This window comes from Balaenoptera physalus (assembly GCF_965194825.1).
Source record: "Balaenoptera physalus genome assembly, chromosome: 2".
In the NCBI taxonomy this organism is placed as follows: domain Eukaryota; kingdom Metazoa; phylum Chordata; class Mammalia; order Artiodactyla; family Balaenopteridae; genus Balaenoptera; species Balaenoptera physalus.
In genome coordinates, this window is record NC_138883.1 from 92,346,632 (window position 1) to 92,361,038 (window position 14,407).

The following is a 14,407-nucleotide window of genomic DNA, read 5'->3' on the forward strand; positions in this document are numbered from 1 at the left end:
AATGCTCGCACAAAAATAGGAAAGGTAAATGTTCTTACTTTTCTTTTGTGTAAGAACCTGTGTAAGAACAGACCTGGACCAGTCTGTTTAAGGGTTGACTGCAGATAAGATAAGGTAGGTCTCCCAGCTGTTATGTACTCTTGCTCTCAACTGGATTTGAATAGGATAGGCAGTATCTTCTAGGCAAAACAGAGGTGGAACCTGGTGCACTTAGTAACTGAAGACCCAGAAAGTGAATGAAGCACTTTCTACCCTGCCTGCCAAAATGTGGGCTTTCAGGGATTTGGCATCATAAATACGAATGAAAACTAGTAGAATGATAAAAGCATTTTGTTTATACCTAAATATGGGCCTGCCACCTCCTGAACAAAAAGTACAGCCTTGAATTATGGAGAGAAGCTGTGCTATATTTGGGTATGATTAGTGTAATAGTCTTGGTACAGATAAAGCTGGTATCTAAACCTCCATTAGATCTAAAAGGCTCTAATCCCTTTTAAAGTCTCACTGGGGTTTAGCTAGACAGAAGAGGACAGAGGTGGGAAAAGAATCCCTTTCACTTCTGATTGAGGAAGAGGAAAATATAAGGTGAAGCAATGTTACCAGTAAATACAAATGCAGATTCTTTTCAAATTCTTATAATTCATCTCTCTCCCTTCCTCTTCTCCCAGTTGAGTAAAGAAGCCAATTTACTATCAGGGATTTCTTGTACTGCTTATTCCTTAAGAACATATAATGGTCTATCATGGGTCACTCACACTGAATAACTAGGGACATTTACCTGCATCAATCTAACAGCCTTTTTTTTTTTTTGACCCTGGGCACGAACTGGAGTAGTTTACAACCCAACACATAAACCTTGAGTTGATTCACCATATATTTTTTAATGATAAGAATTCATAGAGGTGATTAAAAATTACCAAATATTGCCTTAAAATATATGTTGCTTAGAAGTGGACAGAGTGCTGTTTGTCATCAAGACTGAAATGATTTTTACTGAGGTTAATTCATAGTAATTAAGGATGGAGGCAGCTATGTCAGAGACAGCTTTGTCTTACTCCTGTTTGTATTTCCCAAGTCCTTATATTTAAAAAGGCGCAGTAAACATTTAAGAAATGCAGAAGTGAACTTATATGATCATGAAACTCATGTACAGAGGATTTATTTGTCATGTTCACATCTTTTGACAAGAAATTAAAGATGTTTCCCTAGGTCTAGTCTTTTTCTTTATGCCAAAATGGTATACTAGCTCTCCTTTTCTTAAGTGAATGGGAAGAAAAATAGCAGTATTGTTATAACTCTTTATTATTCATGTGTGACTCAGTAACACCTTGGAGCATATGGAGATTCAGAGTTACATTACGGTGGTTGTATAAAATATTAAGTATTGGAGCAAGGTGTAGTGTTTGAAGTAGAGTAGTATTTTTTATTATATTAGGAGTAAAGAATGGAACCGGGCTTGATTTTGGATCTCATAGCATTATGCTTTTTAAGTCACATATTGAAACTGTGTGTCCTCATTTGATGTTGGATACTGATTTTTCAGAGATTGATGTTAATTCGGGTAGACATAATTTAGTCTTAAGAGTAGATAATGTTTTTGTGACTTAGAATCATCACAGTCTTTATTTCAAGTACATTACAAGGGAGATTGCTTAGATGAATAGTTCCGGAATTATTACATGGAATTCTGGATATAGTGCCAATATTTTGATATTATGTAGTATCATTTTCCTATGAGTTTTCACATCTATCTTTACTGTCTTTCCCATAGTGTATTTATGACTTAGAAATGAGTTCAGAAATTGAGTAATTATAGTTCACTTTCTTAATAATCACACTACACCTCTAGCAACTAAACTGATCTATCTTCCATAGTAATCTTAATTTATGCATTGTAGATGAGCAGTTTAGCAGTATCTTTAAGATGCCACTAATTGGGGAAAACTTGAAGAAATCTCTCCCTCTGGTCATCCCTTGAGTAATAAAGAACATATCCTATATGATAACTTTACCGCTTCTTAATGGAATTGTCAGATTGTTGTAAGCTTACAACATCCATGTAAGAATAAAAGAACATAGCGAGTGATTCAGAACTTTGTGCAGTTTTCACGGTTGGTTTTATCTAGGAATAAAATAGGCAGGGGAAGGTGTATTTGGATAGGGACTGTATAGATGTCTGCTCACCTGAACAGAGACTTAGTTTATTTTTAAAAACCTTCATTGAATTCAGCCTATTATGTAAATAGGTTCTTTGGGGGATTAAAAAGAAGGGTTTGTTCTTGTATCTACTGTACTCAGAAACCAGAGAAAAGTGCTCTGTGGCTTTTTGACTGCTTGCTGCCATTTATAGGAGTGCCACTCTGTTCAGACAGGTCGGTACTTGCTAGAGTTGGACAGTTGAGAAGACCACTTCCAGGCATGCTGTTTCTGATGAGGGAAGATGTTTGATAGTGAAGGTGTCCCTGTCAAGGTCTGAAGAGGTAGCAAAGCATGTTTGGCCCTAATGTGTCTTCCTTGATTTTAGCAGTTTTTCTGGCAGACAGTAGCATCATCTGTGGGTTCTTAATTGACTATTCATTCAAAAATTAATATTTATCGAGCACATGTTACCACGCTAGATTTCGCTGACACCAATGCAGATAGTTTCTGTTCTCATAGAGTTTCACATACTATATTTATGGCTGCGTTGTTACCTGCTCAGAAGAACAGTGTCTGAAAACTTCACTATATTGTGGAACAAATGACTACAGTAAGAGGTGTGTGTGGAGCACTGCAGTGTATAGATTCCCACAGTCACTTGGCTTAGAAGATAATATAGAGCCTGGATTATGAAGCCTGATTGGTTGTCAGAATAATCCAGAAAGCTTTAAAAGATTCAGATTCCTGGATGTCATTCCCAGAGATTTTTCTTAATATATGTTTGTGAAAAATTGCTTTAAAATCGAAGTTTTAATTAGTTTTAAATTCACTAGGGTAATTAGTGACTTAAAAGAAATCTATTGTTTCTTCTGTAAAAAAAGAAAAAAAAAATTACTTTTGAAAAGTAAATTGCATTTTTAAAATGTATCTCCAGATTTTTATCTTTAGGGTTTGCTTTAAGTGTATACTTAACATGTTACAGGTGCTTGGTGGATAGCATCATATAGTTGTAATGTGATTGCAGTCTTACAAGTTAAATATTTTTCCAGTTAGGACCTCATTGAAAAGTAGATTTATAAAATTCTGGTTCATGTTGCATTTAAGTACTGCTTCCCTTCTCCATCCCATCCCACCATTTTAGGTGATACTACTAATAAAAATGGCATGATTCTATGAAGTACGCTATCCTAGTTTTATAGGTTAAAACACAGAAAATATTGGGCATGAAAATAGGATACCTTATCATTTTTCTATGTTGACCAAATTGGGAAGAGACAAAAATTATGAGAGTCATATGGGAGTATATAGATAAAATTATGTTTTAATTGTGTTCTTAAAGCGATGGAAGAGGAAAGTTCTGGGAGGAAACCATTAACCTTTAAGAGAGAAACTTTTTCTGGGTGTCATTTTGTAAATTAATTTTTGTAGAGTTCTGAATGAGGCCCAGAAAGTTAATTCTCCATTAAAGGTGGAAGTTTTAATATACTCTAGGAATAAAATCACCCATTTTACCCTCTTGTTAGGTTCTAACAACGTTTATTAAGTAGTATGATGGGAAAAACTGGGTTTGTTTGAATGCTGCAGCTGTTTAATACAGAAAAAAAGGAGGGTTGTTAAATGAGAGCTTTGGTAATATGCCCAAATCATTGCTTTGAAAAGACATTGGGTAATTTCAAAGCCAGTAAGCTGAGTCTCCAGCTGCTTTGCTGAGGTCTAACTTAGGGGAGAATTTTGTGAAGTGAAGTGATAAACATGAAATATTTATTTAACGTAGACTTACATTATGGAAGCCCCGCTGAGGTTTTCTTTTTGTTGTTCTGTTTTTTGTTTTATTTTTAATTCACAGGGAGAATGATGAATCAGTCAAAGAAGAGAAATCTGAATTAAAAGAAAAATCTACAGGAAATAAGAAAGCCAACAGATTTCATCCTTATTCAAAAGACAAGAATTCAGGCACTGGAGAAAAGAAGGGTCCAAATCGTAACAGAGTTTTTATTAGCAACATCCCATATGACATGAAATGGCAAGCCATTAAAGATCTAATGAGAGAAAAAGGTAACTATTTTTGATAAACCCATTGTTGGATTATTTTCATATAGAATGAGGAGGGAGCTAAGCAAACTTTTTTTTATTCCTCTTAGCCACACAGACTCAAAAAATTGATTTTTTTTACACATAAATTAATCTTTACCTCTTCTTTCACTTGACACAATTTCATTACAAGGTAGTATGGATAAATGAAGTTTTTTTTTTTTTTTTGCCATTTTAGTGGGGTAGTAGCGAGCCAGCATATGCATGCCACCAAGAATTTTGTTAAAGTGATTGCTTTGTCTAGTTGAAGTTTTTATAGATTTTTAAAGGCCTATTGCATTAGGTAAGCAATACATTTAGCGTGTTAAAGTATGAATAATAAGGTCTGATTATTTTTTTTTCCAAAAGCTGTTTTGTTATTATCTTGGTGGAGTCTGGAATCTGGCTGTGGAATTCATTTTGTTTGCATTGTCATGAATGCCATGATGCTGTCTCTGCAGTTCTATATTAAAATTGCGTTACTGCTGTTGCAGTTTTGTTTTCAGAATAACCTGAAAACTTTCATTTTATATACATGGTTGATTTTGGGGAAAAATATTTTTAATACTTGATCTTGTAAAAGTTAGTTTTGTTATCTCTTGAAAAATTGAGTTTCAACAGTCCTGCAAACTATGTACTTGGTTTTGAGGCTGATCTCTTCTAATAAATAAAAAAAAATTTGCATTGGTGTATCTGTTGTAAGGTGACAACTATTTGATTGGTTTTATTCATTGACTTTATTTAGAAAGTGTGTGGCTTGCTGTGAAGCATGACTTGTAAATTTAGTTTACTGACGGCAAACAAGATTGAAGACATTCAGGTAGAAAGTCACCTTAAAACAGCTGTTGTGTGTAGGCGACCAAAGTTATTTGAAAAGTGCTAATGTTGATGTTTTTAATATGATAGGCTAAGGGACCATTTGTATGTACATGTGCATTTGTTCACCAACTATATCATGCTGGCCAAAATATGATCTGTAGCATGAATTAGGTTAATATGGTTGTTAGCTTTTTTAGAGAATGTGGATGATGTACATTTCTGAAAATTAGTTAAATTTACATAGCCATTGACAGGAGGTATGTTGGTCTGGTTTTGATTGTTGGTGAATAATAGGTGCTTTTCTGTAGAGTTGTGCACAGGTGTGCAGTAAAGCAAGATATTGGTGTTTAAATGTATTGTTTCTTGGTATCTTCCTTTTGTATGTCTTATGTAGTTGGTGAGGTTACATACGTGGAGCTCTTTAAGGATGCGGAAGGAAAATCAAGGGTAAGTGCTGTGGGCAATAATCTGCTTGAGGTTTAAAAGTTCCTCAGCAGTTTACTTTTTGTATAATACTTGTACCAGTTTTTGGAAACTTAAGTTTCATTTTGTTTTACTTTATTATGAAAGATTTGAGGCTTTATACTAGCAAGTCTGACACTTATACAAACCAAACTAGCTGCCTTGAAGGGATGGGTTTTGTAAATGCTCATAAAGGGCATTCACTTTTCTAATGCTCTAAGGTAATGCTTCTTAGCCAATAGATTTTAATATAGGATTTTTTTTGTTGTGTTTTGATGTCTTTAAGGATATTTTAAAAATCACTGAATTGATAATATTTCCTAAGAGTTCTATGAGAGGCCTATAGCTTAAAGGTGTTAATTCAGAATGTACGTTTGAAACTTGCACTGAAGAGCCTCATTTGGTAGCCTGCAGGACTACATAAAAGGCAGTGCTCTGACCAATTGTTATGAATAACATTGATGATTAAATTGACATAGAAGGAACTGGTTGATAGTAGATTTTGATTTTTAGCAAGAAAGCAATATATTGAAGAATATAATGGAAAGCTTTTTAACAATGTTTAATTATACTAGCAAAAACCAGTTGGGTGCATGAGAAATAAAAACTTTGTCATCACATTCAAATGGCACTTTGAACAGTAATATTGACAAGGAATTATTTAAAAAATGATTCTACTAATTTGTTTCTTTAGCATAGTTTTTTTTTTATATATACTTACAACTGGATGCTATTAAATTGTGTGCAGCCAGTTTTGAGAACTTTGTTTAACATTAGATTAATACTTCCTATTTTGATTTTAATAAAAATTGAAAAATTTACATCAAAAACTATTTGTGTACCATATATCTTTCAAAAATATTTGTAACAATGTAAAGATAGGTATTTGAGAGCCTTCAGTTACTTCCTTGAGTTACTTTTGATTGAATTTGTGGGATGACATTACTTTAGTTTTAAAGAAGAGTCATCTAAAAGTAAAAATGTGCTCCAAGCTTGTTAGATGCTAGATTCTACAATCTTAAATAGATAGATCTAAAAATTTACAGAAAATTTGTGGTCACGTGCCTGTTAGGTTCTGGAGGTCTAAAAGACAAAGAATGATTGTATTATTGATTTTTAATGATTTAAGTGTTAGCATCTGCCATTAACTTCGTCTACTGATCCAGAACTTTTTTTCTTTTGCATATATTGACAAATCTACCTGGATATAGGGTTGTGGGTAAGAATTTTCTTTTTTTAAGTATCTTAAGTCAAATTTAAACTTATGATTGGAAAAAAAATCTTAGTACATAAACATTTCCTATAAATTTTTTCCCCATTAAGTGTGGTTGAATTCAAAGATGAAGAATTTGTCAAGAAAGCACTAGAAACTATGAACAAATATGATCTTAGCGGAAGACCCTTGAATATCAAAGAGGTAAGATTTCTTATATTTGGAATAATTTAAACATTTGAATGTCAGGACATGTCTTGTTTGGATTGTCATCTAGTAAGGTTATTTATCTGATTACAGCATTTTTTTTTTTAAAGGGTAGATGCTTATTAAAGCATTATACAATTGATGATAGTTTTGCTTGTACATGATTTCCTATTTGCCCTTAAGCAGTATCCTATGTATATGATTTGTTCCAAGTTATTATAAGCAGGGGTATATGATTTAAAAAAATTACAGGACACAGAAATGTAAAGATGACAAACTTAAGGTGCTGACTTTACTTGGTATAAACATTTTCAGTTTTTAGACTGTTTTAGATTTAAGAAATATTGTAGATATTCTAGTTGATAATTAAAGTTTGCTTAATAATGCAAATTCCTTATGGATTTGAATAAAATTGATATTCACTTTTAATAAAATTAACCTGAAACTATGCCAGATTAAAATTTAAGAAAAGTTATAAATCGGTTAGTGAAATTTATAACTGGAACTTGGAAACCCCTAAAGTGGAGATGTTCCCGTTGTATGAAACAGTGTATAAATATGTTGACAAAAGAATGATCAGAAGATACATGAAAAACTGTTTACAGTTAGGTGTAATTTACCTTGGAAATGATTAGCTTGAATAGAAGTCATTGTCATGTCTTTCTTTAGTTCATATTGTTGATCTTATCTGAATAGTTGATCACAGACCACGTATGTATATATCCTTGCTAAAGTCTATAGTAAAAAATGATAGAGGATGTAACTTTGGGACCCTGAAGAGTTTCCACCAACATGGGTACAAATCATTGTAGAGCAGTACTGTCAGTCACAATTTAATTTAGTATGGTATTGGTTTGAGTCCCAGCTCTACCACTTTCTAGCTGTGTGACTTAGTTGAGTTATTCTCTAAACCTTAGTCATTATAATAGTATACAGATAATACTTACCTAGTTAGGGTTTTTATGAGGATTGAATGAGATACATTTATGAGGATTAAAAAAACTCAGGCTCTGGCATCAGAGAATCTGACCCAGGGCAAATTACTTAACCTCTCTGTTTTCTTATCACTAAAATGGGTATGATACTAGAATCTATCTGATAGTGTTATGAGGACTCAAAGAGTTAATATATGTAAAACAATAAGTGTTACATATTTGTTATAATTCTATTATATAAAGCACTTAGCACAGTGCTGAAAATATTGTAACTACATAATAAATGTTAGCTGTAATAATAATTTTTTTTAACTTTAAAAAAAATTTTATTTATTTATTTTGGCTGCATTGGGTTTTTGTTGCTTTGCATGGGCTTTCTCTAGTTGCGGCTAGCGGGGGGGTTCTCTTCATTGCAGTGCACGGACTTCTTATTGCAGAGGCTTCTCTTGTTGCGGAGCACAGGCTCTAGGTGCACTGGCTTCAGTTGTTGTGGCACTTGGGCTCAGTAGTTGTGGCTCGCGGGCTCTAGCGCGCAGGCTCAGTAGTTGTGGCGCACTGGCTTAGTTGCTCCGCGGCATGTGGGATCTTCCTGGACCAGGGCTCAAACCCGTGTCCCCTGCATTAGCAGGCGGATTCTTAACCACTGCGCCACCAGGGAAGTCCCTGTAATAATAATTTTGATTGTTGTTATTCCTGCCCAAGGTGGGAGTGTTACTGGTCCTTGGTCTCTTGTTCCTGGATATGAGGTGATAATAGCTTAAAATTAAAGGCCATGCTGCCAACAAATACAGGTATCCCATGTCCCTTTATTGGAGTCAGCTTCTGAATTTCTCTAATTCTATTTGAGCCTAGGGGCTTATTCTTTCCTTTTTTTTTTTTTTTTTTTTTTTAATATTTTGACTGAGATGTAGAAAATCGGTAGAGAAAGTTTAGACTGTTGTAATCTGTGCCAGCCATTTATTTGGTAATTTTTATGCGTAAGCCAGGACCAGTTTTCCAGAAATATGCTGATACCCTAATAATTTCCCAAAAGGTGACATTTGTAGAACAGCCACCATTTGGGAAATTATTATTTTGAGGATTATGACTTGCTTTTTTATGATGTTTCCTATTCCTCTTCAAATGACCAGTGTTATATGGAATTCCTTGGCGGTCCAGTGGTTAGGACTCTGTGGTCTCACTGCCAAGGGCAGGGGTTCAGTTCCTAGTCGGGGAACTAAGATCCCATGAGGCGCACAGTGTGGCCAAAAAAAAAAAAAAGACAAGTATTTTAAATTCTGTGTCTTTTTTTTTTTTTAAACTGGAAAAAAAGTTTATTGGATGCTAAAGGCCAAGCCCATATTGTTTGTGTTCTTTTAAGTTTTAGCACATTGTAGATCCTCAGTAATATTTCAGAGACCCTATAGTAGAGTTATGTGATCCAAGTTGATATAGGATACTCCCATTTTTTACTTCCTAAAGAGAGAAATGGTTGAGTTTGGCCTGGCTAAATGATGAGGTGTTCTTTATTCAGTTAACTTTTTCGGATTAATATCTCTAAAGGTCCCTGTCTTGGAATTATCTGATTTCCACATGGGTGGCTGGGGTCAGTGCTGAGAAATACTAGTTCGAGTCTAGGGATAAGTATATTTCCAATGTTCATTAACAGATATTAGAATTGCATTTTTAAATTTAATTAAGTGAGGTTTAATAGCAGTTGTAAACTTATTATAGGCCCTCTCATAGCAATAGCAGGCAATGACTGGCAGGCTGACATCTAAGGAGAAAAGAGGAATAAAAATCATGCTATATAGTAGGTGGTTTTACATAATTTGTATTTTATATATGTTTTATGATATATGTGTGTTTATATTTTTGTGTGTATATATGTTTATATATATGTCATACCTAAAAAAATCAAAATATAACAATATGTTTTATTAATGTTAAGATGTGAAGGACAAACAATCTATCTTAATGGTTCATGAAGCATCTTCCCTGCTATATCTTCCTCCTTACCCATAGGTAACCACTATTCTAAGTCTGTATTTGTGCAAGATTTTGAAACCTTAGACCTGAAGCATTTATTTATTAACTTAAAGAGTTTTATAGCATTCTTCAAAACGTTAATTTCTTTGCTTTTGTATTTCTTTTTATTTCTTCATGGTGATGGAATACATTGGATGCCAGAATACCTTTACTCTTACATTCACTTCACCGTCTATTTCCCAGCCTTCCTAGAAAATTTATTAAAGTCATCCAACTTTCTTTTTATTAGTATTCCCAGATGGAGGCCTGCAGAGTAGAGTTGATGGTTACATATATCATAATCATTTGGTATTGCAGGTGATGGTCTATCTGTGTGTTTATGTGGTTTTTGTTTTCTTTTTGTACTCTACTTACTGAGATGAGTGAGAAGTATGTTTAAGCTTGCCTTTTTTGCTTTGTTTAAAGGCAGCATATTTCTCTTAAAAGTCAATGAACTAAAGAAAACAAAAACAAAAACCAAACAGTGTTTAGTACCATTCTTCATACGTTTATCTCCCTTCTCCCTCCGTCTCAGATCATAATCATTGTTGAGGATGGAAAGAGTTTGGAAAGTGGATAATTGTATTTTGTTTGGGAATGAAATTTACACATTATAACAGTTCCCCTCTACCCCAGTATTCCTGGGTTTTATAACAGGCTGTTCTGCTGTTGAAAACTTTGAGTTAGTATGAATTTGGCATTACATTGGGCATATAGTGGTGAGAATAAGAGTCACAGTAAGTATTTTGTTCCTCTTTGAGTTATGTGGATTTATGTGTGTGTGCCATATACTTGTATACCTGTATGAGGACAAAATTAAACTAATTTCAAGTTCTTAAGTGACTTTAGTGATTGGAAAGAGGTATTTAATTGACATCCCTGGAGACTGAAATCTTTTGTCTATCCACAGGTTTTTATGGGACTGAATTCTCTGGATGAGAAAAAAGCTCACTCTTCAAGAGGGCCACTAATTTGAGCCAGTTGGGATAGCTGCTGTAGAATTTGAAGTTGTTATTTTAGTGATATAGACTTACTGATGTATCTAGTGGCATTTAACATTCACTGTATGTTATAGGATCCTGATGGAGAAAATGCTCGTAGGGCATTGCAACGAACAGGAGGATCATTTCCAGGAGGACATGTACCCGACATGGGATCGGGATTGATGAATTTACCACCTTCCATTCTCAATAATCCAAACATTCCTCCTGAGGTTATCAGTAATTTGCAGGCTGGTAGACTTGGTTCCACAATTTTTGTTGCTAATGTAAGTTTAAGCTTTACTCTAAAAATTTGCCATTCAGATACTTAGTTCTAATCATGAGATTATTTAATTAGATGAATGGGTCATAGGTTTATAGAACATTTTGCTTGTTTTTAACTAAGCAAAACAGTAATTATTGTAAACTCAAACCCAATTTAAGTCCATAAATATAAGGTCAGAGTGTAAATACAAGTATTTAGGATTTTTTAAAACAGAACTGTGGAATTTATAAACACTTAAGCAGTTCTTGAAATTATGTACTTACATTATATGTGATTTTTGTTCATATTGGTAAATGGATTTCTTTCTTTAGCTTTGATATTTGTGAATGTGCATGTTGTAGTTGGTTTGTCATTTGTTCTAAGCTTTTGAAAGTCAGTGATATCAACCATACTTTCCAAAATCTGAATTTCTGTCAGTAAAAATAGATATGAAAGTTTCAAATGTACAAAACAGGATTGAGCAGTTTTGGGAATTAAAAAAATTAAGGGTAAGGAACAATGTAGATGTAGCTTAACCGTTCTTTAACAGTTTAAGATGTTTCTACGTGAATACTATTGATATACTGTTTAACAAGAATTATAGTTCTTTATATTTTTGAGAGTTTAGAAAAGATTTGTATTATTTATAAGTGGGGAGAGGAGTTAATAGGTATGTAACTTTATATAATTTTATATTAAGCTTGACTTCAAAGTTGGTTGGAAGAAGCTAAAGGAAGTGTTCAGCATAGCTGGAACTGTAAAGCGGGCAGATATTAAAGAAGACAAAGATGGCAAGAGCAGAGGAATGGGCACAGTCACTTTTGAACAAGCAATTGAAGCAGTTCAAGCAATTTGTATCCTGATTTACACTTTAGCATTATTTAATAAGGTTGAAGAAGTTTGATACCATTTTGTGGGGATTATGGAATTTAAGGTTGCCTGGCTTAGAAATGTGTATTAGAATTTGGTCTCCAGCACATAAAACCTTTACTATGTCCAAGTACTAAAGTCACTCTTAAAACTTGAATTAGCCATATTGTATAGGCCTGGTATGAACTTTTTTCTACTTTCTCTTCCTACCACAACTAATTGTATACATGCTGTTGACAGTAATGTAATTCATTGTACATTAATACAGTTGCTTTAAATGAAGCCTTGTTAATTTTCTTTTTGCAGTGGTTGAATTAAAAGATATTTATAAAATAAAACTATAAAGCAAAGAACTGAAGATTTTTGAGTATGCGGAAGAGACTAATACAAATAAGTAAAATACTAAAGATGTTTTTAAAAATATTGGAGATAGTCTGATGGTAAATATGATTATTAAAAATGTGTTTGTGTTCAAGTATAATTTCATAGTTGCCTAACTGGCTTTCCTTGACTGAACCAACAGCTATGTTCAATGGGCAGTTTTTGTTTGATAGACCTATGCATGTGAAAATGGTGAGTTCCTGTATATCACTTCAACTCTCCAACCTCTTCAGATGTTTTATCTGCTCTCTTCTATGTTACAGATCTTTTTAATTATATATTAACCATATAATAAACTTTTTTGCAATTAGGATGACAAGTCTGTCCCTCATGAAGACTACCGTTCACATGATAGTAAAACACCACAATTACCACGTAAGTAAAAGCTATTATTAGAAGTAATACAGACTGTTCTTTTTCAGTTTCATTATATGCTAAGCAAAACTTTATTTTTGTGCCTACTTCCCAAGTTGTCCACAGTTTGGTGTTTGGAGTTATGGAGCTGGTTTGGCATAATTGATTATATGTGACACTTTTCTTTCTTTTTGTAGTTTTTTCTGATTATAAAAGCAATATATACTAAAAAATTTGTTAAGCTCATATGTGAGGGGGAAAAAAATCGTTGTGATTTTACCACCCATAAGTAACCTCCATTATAACATTTTTGTGCATTTCCTTCCAGTCTTTCCTTCTAGGTGTATTTTTTTACATAGTTGAGAACTACCATATAAATAATTTTTTATTTTTTTGTTTAACAAAAGCATTATTCTATGTTAAAAATTCTTTCCAAAATTTATTGGCTATTAATAATCTATCATATGGAGGCTCCATAACTATTTCACTGTTGTGTATATTTTAGGTATTTTAACATTTTCCCTTTAATCACCAATAGAGTTTTTTCTTTTTCTTTCTTTTTGTATACAAATCTTTGGTATGTTTTTGGTTATTTCCTTAAGATAGATATCTTGATGTAGATTTACAGGTTTTCAGGTATGCTCATTGATCAGTATTATCAAATTGTTTTCCAAAGGATTATAAAACAGCAATATGATGTACTTAACATCTGTGTCTCAATACCCCATGTTCAAAATGAAGATGCTTGATAGTACCTACTTCATGGGGTTGGCATGAGTATTACATGAATTAATATATAGTATATGTAAAGCACTTAGAACAGTTCTGGCGTAATGTAAGCACTCAGTAAATACTATCTCGTGTTCTCTATTTCTTTGGGTTTAGTCTCTTATTTTTGTCCTAACTCCTTAAGTTGAATATGTACTTCACTAATTTGCAGCCTCTTTTTTAATACAAGTAGTTATGACTATAAATTTGGCCACTATATACAAGTTTTGCTATAGAGTGTCTTTATTGTGATTTAATTTTTATTAAATTACCATTATGATTTCTTCCTAAGTCATATATTTTTGAATTTCCAAATGTATACCTTTTTTCTTACTAATTTCTAACTTAACAGTATGGTCATAGAAGATGGTCTCTGTGATTCCTTGGAATTAATTAATTAATTTGGACTTTGCATTGTGGCCTAATATATGATACATTTTAATAAATACTCCAGGTGTGCAGTATACTGTTCTGTATATGTCCATTAAATCAAATTTGTTAATCATTTAAATCATATCTCTGCTAGTAATTTTGTCTGCTTGTGCCGTCAATTACTGAGATAAGTTTATGGTAAAATCCCCTGCTATAATGGTGAATTTGCATATTTTTTCTTGTTTTTACTTGAACTATTTTGAGACTAATTCAGTAGGTGCATGCAGGTTTAGAACTGATATATTTTCTTAGTGAATCAAGATTTTATCATTATAGAGTGATTTCATACTTAGTAACTACCTTTAAGTCATTTGTCTAATAGTAATGTAGATACAACAGCTTTGTTTTGTTTATTCACATTTGTAGATTTATTTGGATTAATTCCCATTATCTTATTTTGTGTTTTCTTTTTCTTTTTTTTTTTTTTTTTTTTTTACAAATTTTTGTATTTATTTTTCTCCTATCTTTCTCTTTTGGTTATTATCCTGGATATTTTAATATGTCT

At 33.0% G+C, this 14,407-nt stretch overlaps 1 protein-coding gene across 1 annotated transcript in view; it reads left to right on the forward strand.

Annotated features, from left to right (window-relative positions):
• MYEF2 (myelin expression factor 2) overlaps positions 1-14,407 on the forward strand; it is a 79,067-nt gene that overhangs the window by 393 nt on the left and 64,267 nt on the right. The window contains exons 2-10 of the mRNA XM_082449119.1: positions 492-585; positions 3,986-4,194; positions 5,423-5,475; positions 6,702-6,709; positions 6,814-6,907; positions 10,928-11,119; positions 11,798-11,951; positions 12,491-12,540; positions 12,660-12,723. Of these exons, the coding sequence (XP_082305245.1) occupies positions 492-585; positions 3,986-4,194; positions 5,423-5,475; positions 6,702-6,709; positions 6,814-6,907; positions 10,928-11,119; positions 11,798-11,951; positions 12,491-12,540; positions 12,660-12,723 (918 nt within the window). The remainder of the gene's footprint in view (positions 1-491; positions 586-3,985; positions 4,195-5,422; positions 5,476-6,701; positions 6,710-6,813; positions 6,908-10,927; positions 11,120-11,797; positions 11,952-12,490; positions 12,541-12,659; positions 12,724-14,407) is intronic.